The sequence below is a fragment of the Pyrgilauda ruficollis genome, unplaced genomic scaffold (assembly GCF_017590135.1).
Source record: "Pyrgilauda ruficollis isolate IOZ18807 unplaced genomic scaffold, ASM1759013v1 scaffold225, whole genome shotgun sequence".
In the NCBI taxonomy this organism is placed as follows: Eukaryota; Metazoa; Chordata; class Aves; order Passeriformes; family Passeridae; genus Pyrgilauda; species Pyrgilauda ruficollis.
The window spans coordinates 130142-152354 of record NW_024521984.1 but is presented as its reverse complement, the minus strand read 5'-3'; the positions used below and the strand labels follow the sequence as shown (position 1 = coordinate 152354).

The 22213-nt window shown below is 48.4% G+C and overlaps 1 protein-coding gene across 1 annotated transcript in view; it reads left to right on the top strand.

The window, feature by feature from the left end:
- Positions 1–1239: 1239 nt before the first annotated feature.
- LOC121354231 (protein Wnt-3a) overlaps positions 1240–22213 on the top strand; it is an 88331-nt gene continuing 67357 nt past the window's right edge. The window contains exon 1 of the mRNA XM_041468670.1: positions 1240–1427. Coding sequence (XP_041324604.1) covers positions 1357–1427 — 71 coding nt within the window. The 5' untranslated portion in view covers positions 1240–1356. The remainder of the gene's footprint in view (positions 1428–22213) is intronic.

Genomic DNA, 22213 nt, shown 5'->3' with positions numbered 1-22213 from the left:
AAGGGGACGCCTGTCAGCTGTGGGTGACACTTGCTCCCAGCCCCAGCCAGCTTTAACCAATATGTTCCAGAGGAGCAGCAAATCCCTCCACGGACCGGGAATCGAGGAGCTACATCTTCATAATAATATTAATATGACCCCCCTCCCCCCTTTTGGTTTTTTTTTTTTTTTTTCTTTCTGCCCCACGGGGGAAAAAAAAAAAAATCCGAATTTTTGGGACGGCAGAAATCACCCCCCACCACCGGCGCTGAAAAGAGAGAAATTGAGACAATGTGTCGAGAGAGAAATTAAAAAAGAGCTCAATTACTGGTGCCCTGTGGGGTGGATCTGGTGGATGAAGTCGTTGCAGCGGCGCCTTCCCAATGTCCGGGGCTGGGATTCCTGGAAATTGGGATGAGCTGAAGGAGCCCTTTGGAGATTTGCATGGAAGAAGTCGGTTTTTTAGCAGATGTCTTCAGTGGAGCTCTTGGATCTGCGGCTGCTTGGACTGGTGGGGAAAGGGGGTCTGCGTGCCTGGGTGGAAATCCTCTTTTTTTTCCATGAAAAAAAGCCCCCAAAAAGAGAGCAACCGAAAGTTTTTAGAAAGTTGGTTGAAATGCATCCCAACCGTCCCCGTGAGGAAATGGGGCTTTGAGGAGAAGACAGAATGGCAAGAAGGAGAAAATTGAGAAAATAATAATTTTTAAAAGAAGGGGGGGGGAAAAAAACTTTTCACACTTTTTTTTTTTTTTTTTTTTTTTTTTTTTTTTTTTTTTTTTTGCATTTTAGTAGCTTCGACCCAGGGAGTGAAATCCGGGCAGGTTGTTATAGCTACCCAAATCCACAGGGGTCCCCCCTGTCTATTTAAACCCCCTAAATCTTCCTTCCCCTTTTTAAAACTACATTTTATCCCTTGGCTTGTGGGCCAACGTGCCCCCTAATGAGTATTAAAACACTATCTCCTTGCAATTAGCTCATTCCTGACTTCACGCTCCTGATTGACAGAACAAGCCAAAGCATCAGAATTCTCCCTTTGGCAATAAGTGCTGATTGGGTCCTTTTTAAGAGAGCTACTTCAAACTTTTTTTTTTTCTTTTTTTTTTTTTTTTTTTTTTTTTTTTAATATTTGCCTTCAGTGTCTTGGCTGAGAGAAGAGTTTTTTACCTCTCTGAGATTTTTTTTTTCCTTGAGAGTAGTAGAGGAAGCAAGAGAGGATTTATTTGGTCGGGTTGAGTTCCCTTTATTTGACTTTTTTGTTTTTAAATTATTGTTATTATTATTATTATTATTAAAATAATCATCCTGCCTCAGAAGAAAGGAAGTTTTTTGGCAACTCTGGTTAAAAAAAAAAAAAAAAAGAAAGACAACTTTTCATCAATGGCCTCTTTTGGATATTTCCTGTTTCTTTGTGGGTTGAGTCAGGCTCTGTCAAGTTACCCAATCTGGTGGTAAGTTTTATTCTTCTTCTTTTTTTTTTTTTTTTCGCTCATTTTCATTTATTTTTCCCCTCCTCTGCTTTCTCTGCAACCCCTGCGCTTAAGATGACTTGAAATTCTCCTTTCGTTGCCACTCAGCTAAAGAGGTGGGATTGTTCCAGCGCCAGCAAGTTCTTAGAACCTGCATTTCACCTCTTTTATTTATGCATTCACTTTGTTTATTTTGACTGGGTTATACCTGATCTCTCCTTCTCCTACTGTAAAAGAGAGAGAGCGAGAGGGAGCGATCGGAAAGTTATTTTTTTTTTTTTTCCTCTGAGCGCTTTGATCCTCTCCTGTGAAGAACAAAAGGCGCTGCCTGAATTAAAGAGATAATGATACTAGTTGACATGAGCATTTCAAGGTGATTTCGAGCTAGTCAGGTGGAAGCGAGGGGGGCAAAGGAGCAAAACTTTTGGGTGGCTTTTATTCCCCCCCCCCCTTTTCGCTTTAAGAAATATTGAGGGGTAAATTAAAAATAATAATAATAATAATAATATAGGGGTGGAAATGGGAAGGAAAAGGAGTGGAGCTGCACAAGCTGGGCTGTGGGAAGGCAGAGCAGAGCCGGGGATGGGCGAGAGGTTCCCGGCGCAAAATCCGCGCTCCTTGCGCGGGGATGCGGCACTTTTTTCGGGGGGGGATTTCGCCGCTTTTTCCTCCTTTTCCGCGCTTGGCACCCTACGCCTTTAAGAGCCTTTTCTCGCTCGCTCCCCCACGAAAAGCAAATGGTGCTGGGCAAGGCATGTAAGTGCACGATCTGCTCTAATTACCCCGCGGAGCTAATTGGGCTCGGGGAAGCCCTAGCGCAGGGAGGCTCCGCGGGCTGAGCCGGGGGGCTCCGCGCTGCCGACAGCTCCCAAACGCCCCCCTTTAAAAAAAAAAAAAAATAATCAACGGGGGTCCTTCAAAAAACGCCCCCGATCATCGCCGTGCTGCTAATTAATTTTGAAATTAATCCTTGCTCCCCCCCCCCTCCCTCCCTCCCGCGGGTGCGGGATGCGCGGTCCCCCCTGTCCGGCGGTGCAGAGGTGAGGGTGTTGAAGGCAGCAGCCTCTCCAACTATTTCAGGTATGTCTGAAAGCAGGGAATTCGTTGGGATGGGAGGGAGAAAGAAAAAAGAAAAAAAAAAAGCCATAAAATGCAAATGTGTTCTTGGGAAGACAGGCAGCGAGAGCACCTGGACGGGAGTCATTAAAAAGCAATCTTTTATTCCCAGCCACCATCTAACTTATAATTAGAAACTCTGCTCGCATTCCTGATTGGAGAAGGAAACGCATTCCTCTAATACCGACATAAATATTCGCTTGTCACCCGGCGAGGGGAGCGCGGTCCCGGCCCCCCTGTCTGTCCCCCCTGTCCCTCCTGTCCCCGGAGCTGTGGAAAAGTGGGAAAAGATGGGAAAAAGGCGCTGGGAAGGGGGGCAGGGGGTCCCGTCCCGAGCCGGGGCATCCTCAGGTGTGCGCGGGGGGCGACACTGCGGGCTTTGGGGTGGCTTTGTCCCGTCCTTCCCCGGTGCCAAGCAGCGCTTCCAGACGCTCCTTTCGCCAGGAGAAACCCCCCCTTAGGCCATGGAAATGCAAAGGAGGCTTGGATTGGGCTGGGGGAGTCGCGGGAGAGACCGGGAGCTGTTGCATTGGCTGCCGAAATTCCCCCCTCGCCCTCCCGTCCCTTCCCCTCTTTATTCCTCCTCAACCTTTCCCCTCTTTATATATTTAATTTCTCGTTTATTTATTTATTCCCCTAGCGAGATATGAACGCACCCCCGTGGCTGGGGATGGGGGGCAGCCCTGGGGATGTGGGAATTGGGGTCTGCCCTGGGCTCCCCGGGATGCGCATCCCGAGCAGGGCAGGGAAGTTCCGTCGCTCCTAGGCCAGCCCAGCTGGTCCCAAAATCCACCCCGCTGCTTGATTTGATTTTCGTTTCGTTTTGTTCCGCTCTTCCTTTTGTTTTGTTGTTGTTGTTGTTTTACTCTTTATTTACTTTTTTTTGGAAGAGAGAACCAGGAATTTTTTTATTCTGGTCACGCAAGCAGCAAAGATCCCATCCCCAGCATCTCCCCTCTGTCAGCTCACGGTGTTTTGGGTGTTTAGAGCAGAAAATCTGTCATTCACCAACCCCAAATTGTGCCCCCTCCTCTCTAATCGTCTCTAATTAAAGCATCAGCTCATCCTAAAGCACACGGGGCTGTGGATGCTTACACTCTGAGAAAATCCCTGCAAAAGGCAGGCACTGAGAAATTATATTTTCCTGTGAGTTTTGTTTAATTGTTGCCCCAAAATCGGGGGAAATGTCAATTTCTCAGGGGGATCAGGTGTTGTGAGTTCTGTCCCCCTCTCACAGCTCCTTTTTAGGCTGAGCTGTTCAAATTGCTGCTCCCACCGTGGCACGGGGCACCTGTTTGAACCAGACCAAGCAGATTCCCACATTCCTGGGAGCTTCAGTGGAGGGAAAAGGAAAAAATCCCTCTGTGATGATGCTGGGGGTGGGAGGGGAGGCTCTGTGATTTCCTTAAAACCTTAAAAATAAAATAAAATAAAAAAAAACCCAGCAAATAATTCATTTACAAACTGGGATAAAAGATGTTTTGGAAATAATGGTTTAAAAATAATCCAAGATTGCTGTTGGGATTGATGAGCCAGGTTTTGGGGATGCACTGGAGGGGTTTATTGTGCCTCAGGAGCCCCACGGGACCTTCTCCAGAGCAGTGCAGCACTGAGCTCTTCAACCTAGAGCAGCTCCTGGGAGCAGCAACAGGCTCTTCCACACCCAGGGGGCCAGATTAACTGCAAAAAATCAGATAGTTTTCGGGTTTTGCTGCTTTTTTTTTTTTTTTTAATGTTGGTGCTGTTCATTTTTTGGTTTGTTAAAAAAACATCATTAAAAAAAAAAAATTTTGGAATGAGTGAAGGGAGGCAGAGGGAATTCCAAAGCAAAATTCATGGGTAAGGGAGGATTAAATGTAACCTGTTCCCTGTCCTGGGGGAGTCTGGGGTCCGTGGGGAGTCACAGAAGCAGCATAAAGAGAATTTAAACTTTTTCCAGCTAGCTTGCACTGCCTTGACTGACTCCTCATAGAATGCGGGGGGGGAGACAAAAACACCTTTTAATTTTATTTATTTTATTTTTCAATCCGTGCTAAGTGGCCTGACTTGGTCTGAACACAGCCAGTGGGGCAGAAATTATTCAGAAGGGAGGAAAAAATAAGTAAATAAAAATTAACACAGAACTTCCATGCTGGGAATCTTATCCTCCTGCAGCCCAGGATGCTGCTCCTGAGGGAGGTGATCCCAGGAGAGGCTCTCTGGGCTGAACTGGAAGTACAGGGAGACCCCTTTGCTGTAGGAAGAAATAACTGGCATCATTTCTCCTGGGTGTGAGGCAGCTTGGGGATGTGTGTGGTTAAATTCTGTGCCTGGAGAGGGATGGCAGGAGGAGTTGTCATGGAGCAGGAGGCTGGGATTTGGTGTGGTGGCATGGCCTTGGGCAGCAGGGACTGTCCCTTCCTCTGCCCTGCTGGGGCTCCTGCCCCTCTGTGTCACACCCAGGGTGGGGTGGGATGGGACCAGTGAAAAGCTGGGAAATATCAGGGTGAGGAGATGCCAGGCCGTGGGAAGAGGGTGTGGAGTTTGGGGGATGTGTGTGGAGATGTTTCCCTGCTGTGGCCTGGCTTTGCTCTATTCCCCAGCAGCTCCATGGCTTTCCTCATCCCTGCAGAGTGTGGTGTCCTGCAGGATCCTCTTTCTGTGAGGGCTGGGGAGAGGGATCCAGCAGCTCTTTCCTCTGTGTTTTTTGCAATTCAGGAAATGTGAGCTCGAGGGAGCCCTGCCAGCAGCAGGGACATCACTCCAGCAGTGCCCAGACGCCACACCTGAGCCTGTCCCTGCTCTGTGGTGTGGAAGAAACACCTGAGTGTGAACATGAAATACTGCCTCAAGTGCCTTCAGTGCAGACCCAGGGAAACCAACAACTGGAACCACCACACTGTGGCATCCCCACAGCAGGAGCAGGGCAGGGATGAGCTCCTGCCTGGTGCTCTCTGTTCTTTCCTGGGATCTGTCCCCCTCAACAGCCCCCATTTCACAGTGAGAGAAACCCAGGCCAGGCTCTGGCTGCTGGGAGAAACCCAATCCTCTGCAAACCCCGCAGGACCAGCGCCAGCCTGGCAGGCTGCGAGCAAAGCTTGCCTTGGGGTGATCATCCCCGTGTGCCAGGAGGGAGGCAGAGCCCTGAGGTCACCTGAGGGCCAGCCCAGCCAGGTGCTGGCACCAGGGCTCCTGCAGCAATCTCTAGAGCTCCGAGGTATGAATTGCATCTCCCCACTTCTCTGCTCGATTGGCCGGGGTGAGGAGCTGGAATTCATCTGTGTCTCCTCCCCTCCTGCAGCAGGTTGTGGTGAGATGTTCAAATCCAGCAGGGTCTGTGGGAATTCTGGATGAGTTAGAGACAGGACCTCTCAGTTGTTTTTGATGATGGGATTTATTTTTCTTAGCTTCTACACAGGCAGGAAGGGTGAGCTCCGCTCACATCTTCACTGCATGGCTCACAAGGTCACAAGACCCTTAGTTACAAGGCCTTTCAAGGATTTATTGACCAATAAAACATTGCTAACAAGGATATTTATGCTTTTGACCCAATCTTTAAATATTCAATTATATTATTTCTTATGGGTCTTATGGACCCATGCTACAGTGTAAGCTTTCTTAGCCAATCATGTTATGGCACACAAACCTACAAAAACTTCTCGTTACCTTTGTAACTACATTTATTTTTTTCTGTATCTTAAACTCTAAAGCTCTAAATTTCCTTCTACTCAGCTTAACATGTCTCTGCTTTAAACTCTAAATCCACGTTCTCACTTCTAGCACCTCAGTTTGGGAGCCTTTTCCAAGGTCTCAGATCAAATCCTGGGTTTAATTCTAGGCTTTGGCTTACAGCCCCAAAGTTCTGAGAGTTCCCTGCATTTTGGATTCCAGCTAGTGGAGCAGTGCAATTGCCCTGCATCCATCCCTGTCCCACCTTTGTCCCAAGCCTTGGAATTGCCTTTTTGTACCTGTACCTACAAGACAGCAGTGTCTGTCCCAGCCCTGTTTTTTCCAGGCAGAGAATAATCACAGAATGGTGGTTTAGGCCCCTCTCAGACACCAGCTCTCCCCTCAGTTTGGATTTGGGATGGGTGCTTTGCACCCAAGCAGCAGTGGGGTAGAAGGAAAAGGGTCCAGGGGATCTTTTTGTGCAGATCTAAGTGGTAAAATCCTGTGTTTTAATGCTGTGCAGAGGATGCTGTGTGCAAAGGGGAAGGGAAATAATTTCCCATCTCCATCTTTTTGGTGGGACTGAAGAAACAAACTCTGATGCTGTTCGTGTTGCTCTTTTTGTCTAGCTGTGCTGAGATTAATAACTGGACCAGGATCACACCAGGAGGTTTTTTTCTCAGCAGGAACTGAAAATTTTGCAAAGTTTTAGCAAGAAGTCCCTGTTTGTAGCATGGAGAGGGCTGGGACTTCCCCAGAGAGCCCAGTGTGTGCTAAAGAAAATCCCAAATCCCTCATCTGCTCAGCTTTCAGACTCATTTTATCAAATTGTGTTGTTCTGCTACGTATTAATTGATTTTTCCTTTCCATTTTAAGAGGACTTTAGTAGAGAAATTAACCTGAAAACCAGCAGTTCGATAGTCAGAGCATTGGCTGAAGGAAGCACATCCAGTAAAAAGCCTTTCCTAACTCAGATAAAGTGGATCTTTTGCTCCCCAGCTGTTTCCAGGTAACCCTGGAGGTGAAACCTGTCCTTTGCAGACATTTGAACACCTCTGAGAATTCTCACTGGAAAAGTTTTGAGCACTTGGAATAGTTTGGGTTGGAAGGAACCTTTTAAAGTTCATCTGGTCCTGCAGTGAGCAGGGACGTCTTCAACCAGGGTAGCTGGAACTGAGGGATGGGAATCACTTTGCTTTCTGTTGGCCAAAAAAAACTTTTTGACCTTTCCTTCTAAAAGGCTGAGGCTGGAGGAGCCTTGATTTTTACTATGGTGTCTCCTAGGGAAGGAAATCAAGGATTGCTGATTGCAGCAGGGGAAATCAGGCTGACTCCATCCCAGAGCTGCAGGATCACTCTCCTGCTTGCATCCCAGTTCCCCCCCAACCTACTCCAGCCATGCAGCCCCTGCACCAATCCCTGCACCAGTGGTGCTCAGCATGAGCACAGGAGGAGAGGATTATTCCTCGTTAGACCTCACGAGGAGCAGATATTTTTCCTTTGGGAGCGCAGGAAAATCTCCACCGGGACACGCAGGGGTTGTCCCTGGGCTGTGCCCGTGCTCAGGATTCCTGGAGTGCTGATTCAAAGCGCCCTGCCGCATTTCAAAGGGCTTTGTTGGGATAATGACAGCACCCAGCACAAGGAGAATCCCGCGGGCACCGAGTCAGGATGATCCCCCGGGAGCTGTTCCCGGCATGGGCAGCGCACCTGGGGCTGACAGCCTCGTCCTGCCAGCAGGGATGGACAGGAACCACCCCATCCATGGGGAAATTCCCTTCCCAGAGCGGGACTGGAGTCATGCTGCTTCCCAAAGACCTCGTGGGGATGAGCGGTGTGGCTGGGAAGAGGGGAGGAGGAGGATGAGGAGGGAGGTCTGGAGGTCATGGGAATTAGAAGGTTCTGAATGGGCACCCACAGAGTCCTGGTGGTGTGGAGCTGGGTGATTTCTGCCCAGACAGGAGGTGGCTGGCACTGGGGTTAAACCCACTGGAATATGGGGGAAACACAGCCTCAAGCTGAGCCAAGGGAAATTTAGGCTGGATATTAGGGAAAAGTTTTTCACATAAAGAGTGGTAAAGTTCTGGAATGGGAATGGAATAGGAATGGAATGGAATGGAATGGAATGGAATGGAATGGAATGGAATGGAATCCTGCCCGGGGAGGTGGTGCAGTCACCATCCCTGGGTGTGTTTAACAAAGCCTGGATGTGGCACTGGGGGCCAGGGTTCAGTTGAGCTCTTGGGGCTGGGTTGGACTCGATGACCTTGAAGGTCTCTTCCAACCTGGTCATTCTCTGATTCTGTGAATTCTGTGAAAGGAAGGGGAAAGAAATGGCAGAGGAGAAGCACACAGGTCTCCTCCACGTGCTCAGCCAAGGCTGCAGCAGGAGTGTCCCCAGCCCAAAAGGTCTCTCTAAACCCATCTCTGCTTTGCTGTCACCACCCAGAGACACAGCCCAGAGCCTGGATGGTTCAGTGGGGTTTAACACTGGAACTGGAGGCAGCAGCCTTCCCATGGAGTGTCCATTACAGCTTTGCTGGATCAGGTCTGGGGTTGGTCTTGCAGAAAAGCCACTCATGAAACTGTCCATGCCAGCTGTTTCCATCTATCCTGTGCCATTCATGATGCTCTTTTCCCCTTTTGTCCTTTTAAAAGGGGCAGGATTTAGGTCCTGTTGTCTTAGCACAACCTCTGAAAATCCAACAGTTCATAAGCTCACTCCAAATTCTACAGCAACTCCCAAAAGCCAAGGGGAGGGAAGGAGAGCTGATACATTAACTCCCTTGTCCTGAACTCCTAACATAGGGCACGGCTTTAAAAGCAGCCTGGGAGCCAGGGGAGAGCGCTCTGCATCACAAAGGTGTTGTTTGTCCCTCTTCCTGGTTTGTCACCTGCATATTCACAGCTCCCTTCCCATCTGGGTGCTGCTGCTACCCAGAGAGAGCTTTGCATTTGTAGAGACTGGGCCATCAAAGGAGTCTCAGGTGCCTTTGGTCTCCTCCTCACCACGGTTTCTGTCCTGCTCTCACACCAGCCAGTTACTCTCCCATGGATTCAGTGATAATTATTAGCAGGGATGCTGTTGCTCTTTTTTATTCCTTCGTGCTGTGAAATTCTTTTCTCCTGCCGCACCTTTGCGCTCTCAGGCTTGGCCAGCAAAGTCACATCAGAGCATGTGGGCTGGTTCCCTTCTCCATCACCTGCCCTGCAAGGGGCTCCAGGTGTCTGGAAGGGTCATTTCTCCTCTCCCATGGGGTTCTGTGGGCTCAAAGTGTGTTGGAGAAAGCTCAGGGAGTGCCTAGGCATGGCAGACCCTCACATTTCCAGCCTGGCCTGGGGTTCATCACAGCTTTGGGAGCTTTCCTGGTCTGCAGGCACCATTCCCAGTGTTCCCAGTTTAAACACGCCTCCCTGGAATGGCATCCAGCCCTCAAATGGAGATGGCCAGGTTCCCACCAGGAGCCCATGCCAGGTTAAGGGGCTGGGTGACACCCTGGTCATCCTCAGAGGCCTGGCAGGGATTGCACACAATCCTCTGGTGACCTGCTCCTTCCTTGGCAGCAGCTGGGGACCAGTTGGGGAAATGCCAGAGCGCCTCAGCACCGCTCCATGTCCATCTGCAGGCAAAGCCTCGGGGTGGAGCTCACTCCACCCATCCCATGGCTGCAATTCCCATGTCTCCATCCAAGCCAGGGGCTCCTGGCTCCTTTCTTTGAGGAGAACTGGGCACTTTCTTCTGGAGCAATTCCTGTCTCAGCTGTTTGATGGAGCTTGGCTGGTGAAATCCTCTGTGCCAGCTGGATCGAGGAGACCAGCTCAGAGGTACCTCCACCAACACCACCCAGGTTTGGTCAGAATATACCCAAAACAGAAGTCTTTGCACACTTGTCCATTTCCTGGTTGTTAAAATCACCATTCCCATTGCCAGGCTTAAGCTCACATGGGTTAAATCAAGCCATGGACTTTTTATCCATCATTTTCCTGTGTTTTATTAACTTCAGTGCTCATTGGTGTATTGGAACATTCATGACATCCAGGCTGGTCCTAAAAACCTCTAGACCACCCCTCTCCTCTGGAAATTCATATTTTGGCCTGTCTCAGCCCAGCTGCTGAAAGCCTCAGCAGTCTGAGGGTTTTGCAGCTTCCTCTGTAAAATATTTAATCCTGCCTTTAATCCAGGACACTCCAGAGAACAAATGCATCCTCCTCGTGCTCTTGGACACATCCAGAGTCTCCCACCGTCCCCCAGTCACGGCCACAAGTCATTACCTCAAGATTGTGGTAGAACTTTATCTCAAAACTTCTTAAGGAGAGATTTGAAGTGATTTCCCTGTGGCCTTGTCCTGACAGTTATCTTGTCAGGGAGACACAGCTACAGATGTTTCTGCATTTCAATAATTCCTCTTTGCTTTGCTCTCAGCTCTCTGAAATCAAGCCCTTTCCCCTTTTCCCAGTCCATGCCTCATAATTTCACTTTCCAGGTTTGTATTTCCTCTGCATTTCTGCTGGAAGATGCAGTTTTACAGCAAAAATTGTGCACACCCCTCTTTCCAGGGCAGCCAGCTTTATCCAACAGAATTCCCACCGTGGGGTGGAGCAGGGAGAAAAGGCAGAGCCCATCCCTGCTGCAGCTGAGCCTGTGAGATAAATCCAAATTTCCCTGAGCAGAGCAGGGGCTCCTTGTGCTTCCAGAGGGGTGCACCTTGTGTGATAGAGATATTCCTGAGGAGTGGGAAGCAGGAATGGAGCTCCTTGAGCAGTTGCCAAGCCTTCCATTCAGTCTGTCCCTCTGCCCCATGAGAACAACAATGGGCCTGTTGCTAGACAGGGCTGTGTGGTGTGACAGAAAACAAAATCCTCAGCAGGCTGAGGGACACAAGGGAGAATTCCCTTTTTTTCCCTGAGCCTGCTGTAGCTGGGAAGAAATGGGACAGTCTGGGCAGGTAGGAGTCCATCCAAAACCCACTGAATGTCAGGGGAATACCACTGGGCATCAGATATGCAGAATTTACTGTGAGAGCCACAACCCCTCCAGAGACACAAAAATCTGGTTAATGAAGTTTTTTGGGAGATCTATGATTGGTTTCTATCCCTCCTGGAGGGAGAAAGGGAGAATCTTCCTGAATATTTTACAGTGAAGTTTCCTTCAGAGTTAGTGGGGAGAGATGAGATACAGCTCATCTGGCATCTGTCAGACATTTACTTTGGGATGAGAGGAGTCCCACCCCGTCCCAGATTCCCAACCATTTCCTGGAAGAGGATCCTGGATGACTGGGACAAAGATATCTCCCTTTAGACAGGTCAGGTTTGGCTTTGAAACACTCCTAAAAGTGAGGAGCATCTGGGCATTTTATGTTCTACAGAGACATGTGGAGTGCTGAAAGGGGATGTGTCCATTGGGGGACCCTTCAGTGTGAATCTTTAGTGACCAAATCACCTGTAAAAAACTCTTCACTTGAAGTCCTGCTGTTGCTTTCCACGGGTGTAGAAGAACTGAGCAAAAATCCCATCTCTCAGAGGGGCTTTTGAAGGGAATTCTTGTAAACTTCCCATTTCTTGCCCGTTCTGGGAGCAGCCATGGAGATTAATTTGATGTGGAATAAGCTGCATCGGTGATGCAGACCAGGAGGGCTGGGTACCACCCTGATCCCATGGATTTGGGATGGTGCAGAGCTGTCCTGAAGGCTCTGAGGGCAGGGCCCTTCTGTGGATCCTGGAATCCCAGAGTGGTTTGGGTTGGAAGGGACTTTAGAGCCCATCCAGTTCCACCCCATGCCACGGGCAGGGACACCTCCCACCATCCACCCTTTTGATATATTCTGTTATTTTCCTGCAGTGAAGGATTCAGGGACTGGGAAGCTCAGCCCAGCCCATGCCCTTTCCCAGCTGGCTGGAGCAAATTGTGCTGATTTTTTAATCTCTAGAGAAAGGACCTGGCAGCCCAACCTCCAGGCCCTGAAGCTGCTGTGCTGCAGCATTAGCAGGGCTGTGCTTGGGTCATCCCCTGGGAAGATTTGCTGCTGGAAGTGCTCAGAGAAAACAAGAGGCTGGGTGGGAAGGACAGGAGGGAAGTGTGGGGGCTACTTGGACACGTAATTTGTGCCAGATTTATTGATGGCATCGCTGCAGTGTGATCAATTAGCTGATTTTATGCAGCTGCCCCTTGTCAGTGGGTTGCAGTGACTGGCCCATGAATACCCTCAGCTCATCATGAGCGTGAGGAAAAGTGGATTAGCTCTGTTGCTTTTTTTGAAGTGCTTATTTCCTCTGACAGAACAGGCTTTAAGCAGCACAGATTTAGCTGTCTAACTCTCCAACACCTTGGGTTAGCTGAGATCCATCCCGCTGTGGGCTTGCAGAAATAGGTGTAGCAGCTTCTACCACCATTAAATCCAGAAATCACCTCATCCATCCTCACGTGCTCCAGGCTGGATTAAATCTGCCTAAATCGGAATTGTGAAGAAGTCGTGGATGTGAGCACTCAGTTAGCTCTGAGTCACTGCTAACAGGAATATCATCTGGAGAAGGAAGGAGCTCACCGGGTCACTGCTCTTTCCTAGCAGGATGGCTCATGGATATTAGTGGATTGATTGCAAAACCTCAAAGTCACTTGCAACAGAAGACTGAGGGCACAGTGGGAACTGGGTTTTGCCTGGGAGAGTACATGGCCCAGACAGATGGGGCAAACAGCCCGGTTGAAAGAGAATAGATAAGACACATTAGCAGAAGATCGGGGCTCAGACAGGGAAATGCTAATTCAGTGGCCACTGAAACCCTCGGTGTAAGTTGCCCACAGGCATCTGGGAAGTCTGTGATCCCGAGGAGCTGCGAGCCCGTTTGTCCTGCTGACTCATGTGTAGTCTCGGGCTCCTGGTGAATGAAAGGGTCAAGCTCAGCCTAACACAAGGCAGGCGCAGCTTCCTGACAGAGCCACTGAAACTGCAGTTGGCCAGAAGAGTCTCCAAATCCTAACAGAGAAACTAATTCAGGGTTTGTGTAGGCTGTGTAGGCTTTATTGTATATATTATTGCATTGTGTTTGTATAGGATTTAAATTTACAGCCAGGGATAGCCTGGGGGTGTCTGCCAGCAGCAGTGAGAGTGGTGGTGGCTCCTGCTGCCCCAACACTGGCACTCAGAATAAATTGAGGAATTCTGTCCTGCAGACAGGCTGCAGAAATTGGGGAAACCAGGCTCTTGTTGGATTCTGGCATGCAAGAGCAAGCTCTGGTACCAGAAGGGCAGGGAAGCATGCAAAACCTTGACTGTCTAATGGGCTGCAGACTTTGTGATTAACCAGGGGACGAGGCAATTCAGGAGCTAAAACACATCCTTGGGAGCTCTGGCCATATTTCTTCTCTGCCCTTCAGAAGCCTCAACAAATAGCTGGGTGTCCTGGTCAGAGGAGAATCAGAAAGGTGGAGAATGAGAGTTTCCTGCAGGGGCAGCTGCTCATGCCCCATTCCGAGGGACACTGTGGGGTCACTGAGCAGAGCCAGGAGGAGAAGCTGGGCCAGACTTACCTTTGACTCACTGTTTTAAAAAAAAACCCAACAATTTTTGGGTGAGGATAAGAGCCAGGGCAGCTGGACACGTGTGAGTCAGAGCACGAGTGAGGAGCTGAGGGCTGTCCTCTCTGTTGCAGGGCTGTGCCGGGTTCATCACCCTGCACTGTCTCAGAGCTGCACATCCCACCTCAGGGAGTGATCCCAGCTCCCTTTGCAGCCCACCAAGGAGGGCTGGCAATTCCTGGCTGGGACTCAGCAGCCCTACCAGTGTCAGTCTCGGGAGGAAAGGGTCTCTCTCTGCTGGGGATCAGCAGAACCAGTTGGGAGCCTGACTCCTGCGTGAGCAAGGTTAGGTCAGATGATTTAATTCCATCGTGCCCAAATCCTTAAGCTCATCCTGCCCTTGGTTCCTATGGACAAGGAATTTGTATTCCTGCAAAAGCCTCTCCTTTTTGGGATCTGTGGTGTTTCAAGGCAGAGGCAGATTCAAGAAAAGTGCTCTTGCAAAAGCATAATTTGTCAAAGATTTGGTCATTTGGACTGATTTTCTATAGCCAGTGGTGAGCTGCCAAGTGGAGGCACTTTGACAGAGAGCACCCTCCAACCCCAATCATGGTTCTGATCCCAAAATCCCTGCAGCTGGACTCACCAGCTCCTGCTGCCTTCTGAGCTTCACGTTTTCATGGTTCTGCTGACCTTGCTGATAAGATCTGTACGAATTTATTCATACGCTTGTGCTGTCTGGTCCTCGAATTCCCAGACTGTTTCTGTAACTGTGAATGAGGAAGAGTTGGGTTTATCTCAAATTTCCTTGATCTTAGAGATGTCAGGAGAGGTGCCTGGGATTTTCTTTGATGGCAGAAGAACACAGTGGCATCAATATAATGGAAGAGTGAGGGAAGTGATGTGAACTCTGAACTGACTAAACTTCAGGTCTCCACACAGGCTTTAAATCTGTCTGGGTGCTAAGTTAGGCATGAACTTAGCCCTGGGCATTACTGTGCTGAGTTAGACTTCATTATTAATCTTAGGAAAGAATAGACAGAGACATCTCAGGTGTAATTTGTGTAATTTTCAGCCACGTTGACCCTTTTTCTGTGAAATTCAGGCCTTTGCAAAGTGTTTTTATGCAGTAAAAGTTGTAATTGCTTGTGTAAAGGGCTCCTTCAGGTCCTGGAGAGGGACCCAGGCCAGGGGCAAGGAGGGGCTCTTGGAAGGGCTCTCAGATCCACTGCTGCTCTAATCCATCTCTCAGAACTGGTTTCTACATGATCCAAGGCTTAAGCAATCCTGCTGCCTCTTTGTCCCCATAATGACATTTAAACCTCTTGGCCCTAAATGAGCTCCATTTGGCAGAGGTTCTGAAAAATGTTAGATCTCACCAAAAAGGGTGGTTAAATGGGGTTAGAAACGTGAGCAGTGTCCTGCCAGGGGCTGCAGGGTGTGAGGATGTGTGTGTGTGCATCCATGTTCCCTGGACATCCTGAATCCAGACAGAAGAGTCAGTGTTCCCCCCGTTTCAGTGCTCACAGAATAACTCCTTGTTCTGTTTTTTTTTTTGTTTTCTTCAATTCACCTTCTTTCACAGGATTACAGAGCACAGAATGGTTTGGGTTGGAAGGGACCTTTGAGGTCATCCAGTTCCAACCCCCTGTGAGGGGCAGGGATGTCATTCAGTGCTTCAGGTGTCTCAGGGCCCCATCCAGCCTGGCCTTGGACACTTCCAGGGATGGGGCATCCACAAGCTGATCCAGTGCTTCACCACCCTCTGACTAAAGAGCTTCCTCCTAACATCCCATTTAAATCTCTTCTTATTTAGTTAAAACTGGTTTTGTTGTCCAATCCCTATCTGCCCACGTAAAAAATCCCTCTCCCTCTTTTTTTTATAAGCCCCCTTTAATTACTGTAAGGCCACAATGAGATCTTCCCAGCTCTCTCAGCCTGTCTTTGTAGGGTGCTTGCTCCAGCCCTCTGACCATCACAGGGTTTTTCCTTCCTTCCTTCCTTCCTTCCCTGAGATGTGATTTCTGAGAGGAGTGGGCCATGCCAGCAATCTCCTCATTGCTTTGTGTGGCTGAGGAAGGGATGAAGAGGAGGTTGAACCTTGTTAGGCTGAAGGAGAAGGAAGGACTCCCATGCTTTGGAGGTCTGTGGTTCCAGTCACAGCTGTGTGTCACTCACTTCTTCCCTGCTGGATTGGTGCTGGCAGCTCCCAGTGAAGTGTCCTGGAGAAGTCCAGAAGGTTGAACCCCTTCTGTGAGAGTTCTGTGGGGAGAAAAAGCATTTATTATGAAGCAAGGTAGTTAAATATATAGGTATGATTATATGTATATGTACAGACAGGCAGATCACATATCCCTCTTCTTAGCTTTGGCTCCTGCTCCAGAGACAGTTGGAAGCCATAGAAAATCTTCCTTTGACTGTAACAAACTTAGGGACAACCTATTGTCTTGTGTCTTGGGCTCTGAGATCCTTCAGGATCCTACAAGTTGCTTCATACCTTGATTCTGGGCCAGGAAAGTTCTGCTTTGGAGCAATTCCTTTGTCTCGTGTCTTAAGACTCCGAGCTCCTTTAGGTCTTGATCCTTCCAGTTTCTTCAACCTTTGATTCTGGGCCAGGAAAGTGCCATGTTTGCTCTGTGTTTATCCTTAAATACCGGGGCAGTTCTGTTCATTTTCTGTGCTTGGGCTCTGGGCTGGGTTGCAGGGGTTGAGGTGAAGCCTGGGAGCAGAGAGAGTTTTCCTCTGCTGGGCTGATCCACAGCACGTTATTATCCCTGCTATCAGGGACACACAGTAATAATATATGGAAATTACAGGCATATCTCAGTCCCATCTCCCCTATCCCAGTGCAGGGCAGAGAAGGAGCCCAGTTAAGGCTTGTACATATCTGACAAGGTGCAGCAAAACTTGGCTTGGAGCTGGATGGGGTTTTGGGGCATGCAAAGGCAGAATTGCAGAACTTTGGTATCCTTCAGAGCTCACAAAATCCATCCATGCACCCTGCTCTCAGCAGGGATGGGTGCTGAGAGCTCTGAGCTCTACTGGCTCCTGGCTGAATCCCCAGTGCTGGCCAAGCCTCAATCAATGTGAATAATTGACTTGGTGGTTCTGGGGAACGGCATGATCCATTGGTGAGGGTGTGCTGCTGACATTTGGGAAGCTTGGGCTCAAAACCCTGCTCGGGATGGAGCAGAGGAAACTGGTGAAGCTCATTTTCCCATCCCATAGCCACGGAGTTGCTGACTCTGAGTATAAAGGGGACATTGCGTCCTCCACCTTCACTTTGGGAATGGCACCTTAGGGGATGGGCACCTGAACAAATTACCACGAGGTAAGTTAGGGTGTGAACTCATCAGATGCCAGTTTTTCTGTGGTAACTGCCCGTGTGAATGCTCTTTCCCTGCAATAAACACGAGATGGTTCATATTTACCAGGGGGTAAGAACGTTCACATGGGTGTTCACATGGCTCACACCCTGGTTTGACTCCCAGTCACTTGGGCCTGTGCCTCTAACCTCAGTACCCTTGAAAAGCCGTCCCAAAAAAGAAATATCAAACTCCTCTGCTTTACATAAACCACAATTTTGCCATTTCTTCATTTCAAACTACAATTATTTCAGTTCGTCTTTGGTTTGCCAAAAAGGATTTGCTGAGATTGACTCCACTGCTCCTGTTTTGGCAGGGAACTTGAGGTCATTGAGGTCCTGGTGGCCAGGACCAGCCAGCAAGGGCAGATAATCCACAGACACCACACCAGCTTTTCTTGCCTCATAGTCAGAGACCTTCTGGGCACTGACAGAATATTAATATTCCTGTTTCTCACAGCCAGCTCCCGAGCCCTGAAGAGATTTAAACATGTGGAGATATGAAGTCAGGCATATAAAAAGCTGTTTAGCCCGTGGAGAAGGGTGGTGTGGCTGTGGGATGAGCGATGCTCCCAGGTTGCCTTGAGGTCACCGGCTGTTTTCCAAGTGCTTTCCATAGATCTGGGAAATAGTCACAAAGTGTTCTAAGGGAAAGACCTGGATTTTCTGAAGGAAAGGACTTGGAATAGTGGTCTGTGAGTCTTCCAGTGCTGCACAGATAGAAACCTTGCCTAGGAGCAGGCACAGCATAACCATGCATGAGCCTGAGGACAGAATGAGGGAAAATGCCTTTAAAATATTCCAAGCACTGGACTGAATGTTCCAGTCAAATCAAAATACCCACCAGACCAACAACCCTCTTGCTTATGGGCTGGGACTTTGTCTCATGATGATCCCAAGGGCTGACTCAAGTTATCTGAGGCATCTCCTTTCAGGTGAGATGGGGAAGATTCAATTAATCCTCGAGGAAGCTTTCCCCCAACGGGGGACAACTCTGCTTGGAAAGCAGGGTTTGCTCAGAATGTCCAAGCACACCTTCGGTCTCCAAGCACACCAGGAGTGGTGTCTCTGCTCTGTTGGGTGACACAACCTTCCCTAAGAGACCTCTGGACCAAATTCACTTAATTTTAGCCATGTAATGCTCAACTATCTGAGCCAACCATCTTAGAAAGTTGGGCACCCTCTGAGGGCGATTCATCCTTCCTGAGATTGGGATCTCTCTAGTGGATGTGATGAATCACTGTCTGGAGTTGCCTATCTTTCTCCATCCACTCCAGAAACAGCCTAAACACCTCCCTTTTAGACAGGCAAAGTTGGGAGGGATGACTGGGTGCCTGAGCACCCCACAAATATCATTGATGTGATGCCAGTTGGTGTCTGGAAGGTTTTTATCCCTATTTTAAGAGAGGCTGATGAGAAACCTGAACTGTTTGTCAGGTCCTTGACCTTCCTTGTTGATTTTGCCTGCAGAAAAGAGGTAAAAGACCCAAATCTTCTTCAGGCTCTTCTGATTTAAGCACAGCGTTTTTCAATACGTTTTTCCCAGTAAATATTTGCAGTTATTGCAAAAAATTCTGGACTGCCATAGTTAATAACAAAGAGTATTTTGGGACTTTAATTTCTCAGCTTAAAGTGACATCTGGCTGAGGAAGACCAGAATAAGACTTTTGCAAGGAAATGATGTTCCATGAAAATCCTGTGTAGGGCACTTACACTTTTTCTGTGGAGCAGCTGGTTCTGGCCACTCTAGGGAAGGGTTGCTGACCTCAGTGTGCAAATTCACATTTTTCTTTAGGACTGGAGCATGGTTACCAGCTCAGGATAACCATTTGTGGCTGTGATGGGTGCAGCCAAGACCTTGTAGAGAAAACAGGCAATTTTTCATCACTGCACCCTTCAGAGGGCAGCTCATGGTTTGTGACTGGCCAATGGCTGGGTAGAGCTTTGTCAGTGAGAAATACTGAGCTGCTGACAGTGTTTGTTAACTGCAGAATCACAGAAATAATAGAAACACAGAAGGGCTTTAATTGGAAGAAAGGGTTTAGTTGGAAGGGACCTTAAAAGTTGTCTTATTTCCACCCCCTGCCATGGCAGGGACACCTTCCACTATCCCAGGTTGCTCCAAGCCCTGGTGTCCAACCTGGCCTTGGGCACTTCCAGGGATCCAGGGGCAGCCACAGCTTCTCTGGGCACCCTGTGCCAGGGCCTCAGCACCCTCACAGCCAAGAATTTCTTCCTAATATCTCATCTAAATATCTTCTCTTTTAGTTTAAAACCAAGCTGAGAAACTTCTCCCCCTGAACTCGCTGTTGGGTAGTTTTTGTGTGTGTCTATGGCTCAGGAGGATGAGATTCATTGTGGCAAGCTTTTGTCACCCCAGATGAAAACCTCTGGTTCATAATTTCCGTGTAGAACCCTTTTTTTAGGGACTAACTTCCCCAGAGGGCAATTCAACCCCACCTACTCTAGCCACCTATCTTAGGACACAGCAAGTTGCTCTTCTGTGTCCCCGATGATTCTGTTACAAGGTCAGAGAGGTTTTGGGTGAAACCATTACCTGAATTCCTAACTTTAAGGTGATCAATAGAGATTAGATGAACTCCATTGAACACTGGTTTCTGCCAGGAGCATGTGTGAAATTCCAGTCCTGGTGAATCCAGAGGGTTTTTTTTTTTTCATATCTATTGAAGTCCTGCAGCCTTGAGAACCTGTTTAAAGCTGGAATGGTGTGAACTGGCACAGCTCCATAGCCTGGAGGATGGGGACAGCAGGTGACAAATGTCACACTAACGATATTACAGCTCAGAGATGAGCCCTCAGCTCCTGAGGAAGCTTGCAGGAGCTGCTGCTTGCACAGAGTCATGGCTTGAGAAGCTTGCTAGTACCTGCACGTCCTCCCAAAATCTAATTTTGCTAATCCTCCAGCAACCCTGACTCCAGGGAACTTTCTAACCATGCTCTGGAAGCTTCCTTCTTGCTCTGCTCTGCTGCAGAGAAAGCCTCTGTCTGCAGACTGATTTCACAAGAGCAAGCCTGGCTGTTTCATTAGGCTTTTGTGGATGTGTGCTCGGAGGAGGTGACCTGGAAACAGGAAGGTTTCCCCAGAACATCCTAAGCAGTTGGGGGATGTCATCACATCTGGTCTCCAGTGACCTCCAGAGTTCCATGGCAACTTGGTTTTTATGATGATTTTCCCATTCTTATCGTTATGCCGAAATTGATTACAATTGAGTTTCTAAGTTAGTACAAAGCTTCAGCTCTGCAAAATTTAAACAGAATTTACCTCATTTTTCTCCAGTTGAAACATCCATCTACTTTCCTGTAACTCCACAATGTATGAACACCTTTCCCTTTGCTTTCCTGTTCTTTGCATCATGTTTCCCCTAGGATTAAGAAACTCTTTCATTTGTTGGTGCAGTGCAATCCATGCCTTGTTTAGAAAGTCAGAGGGAAAGGTGGGAGCAGCAAACTCAGCTCTTCAGCATAAAACAGGTCCATATTTCCAGGGCTTTCTTATAAATGCTGAGAGCCTGATCCCACAGGTGACTGGTGTCCCCTGCAGCCCTGGATGGATAAGGTTTAATCACCAAATATTGTGTGTACAGTGACTTTAGTAAAGGCAGAATTAGCCCTGCTGGACATGTTTGTATCCATCCATCCATCCATCCATCCATCCATCCATCCCTGTGTTTGTCTCAGTCTGTGAACTGAGTCCCATCCCAGGAAATTCCAGCTTTAGTGGTTGATAGTTTGACCCATCTGAAAGTGGAACTGGGATGTAAAAGTGTGTGGGCTCATTTTTTAGGATACCAATGAGGATTCCACCACATTTTCCCCCCTATTTGCTCAAACAAGTCGGGCTGAAATGCATTTTTTGGGAAGAGCTTTGGGTTGAGATCTTGAAGATGTCAACAGGTTGGGAGAATCCATCCTTTCTGTTGGGGGATTTGGCAAGTTGGGGATTCATCAACTTCATCACACTTCAGGTCTGCTTCTGACCTGAGTCTGGTTTCAGTGAACTGGTTCCCATTTCACTTCCAAATTGGAAAAAATGCTTTGTATAATCCAAGTATCTGGTTGGGAGTTTGTCATTTCAAGAGTCCTCGGAGTGGATAGTTCCAGGAGTGTCCTATGGACCCTCTGGATCACTGGAGGTCTGGAATGAAGCATTCCTGTGCTCTGTCCCAGGCTGGTGACATGAGCAGGACCCTGCTCATGGTCAAAAAGCTGCTGATCACGTCTGTCTTGGGAGCAGAGAGCAGAGGTGGGATGGGAGAGTAAAACTCTTGGTGTCTGCCTTGAAAGTTGTCTCTTCTAACAATAAAGAGGTTGAGTTTGTGACTTAGACCTGGCTTAGACCTGACTGGACTAGCATGGCACCCATGACTAAGGATCTTTGGTGACACTCATTTGTTGTTTCCTGCCTCAGAAGCAAAAGTCCTATTAACCTACCTAAAAACTGATTTATTTGTGAGAAATAAATGCTTTTTATTGTTTTCTACTCGGATGGCTCTGTTGTAAGGGATGCTGGCTGCCTCTGATGAAACAAATCTGCTGCTCTTTGATACAAGCAGCTCTTAATGCTTTAAGCTGGAAAAATGAAGGAATTTAAGGGTTATTTTTATTGCTACCACTGTTAGATTTGTACAAAGTGGAGGGGTTTGGTTCAGTACTGAAGTCCACCTTGTTGTGGCACCTCCCAGCACAGAGGGGCATCTCTGTGACCTCTCCCTCTCCTCAATACCACTTTTAGTCAGTTTTGTACTGCCCGAGGCCTTGGGAGAAATTAGAATCCAGGTCTAAGGGTTTGCCTGCGTGTGGAAGTCCTAGCAAATTAAAGTCCTGATCGAGTTTCTTGCGGTGCAACAAGTTACCACACATCAGCTGACCCTTGGTACCTGTCTGTGTGCTCGCGGCTCGCCTGCAGCTAGTCAGGTAATTAGACTTTGCTTACCCACAATAAAAAAGGGTTAATTTAAATCACATTCGCCAGCGTTTGCTGTAGGCTAGGGATTCACATATGTAGGATTGCTGTGGGTCAACTAGCACCAGGGAGTAATTTGAGCTCCTCTTGCTTGACCATGAGATTGAGCCCTAAGTGGGATTTGTTGTGGTGTCTGAGCAGTG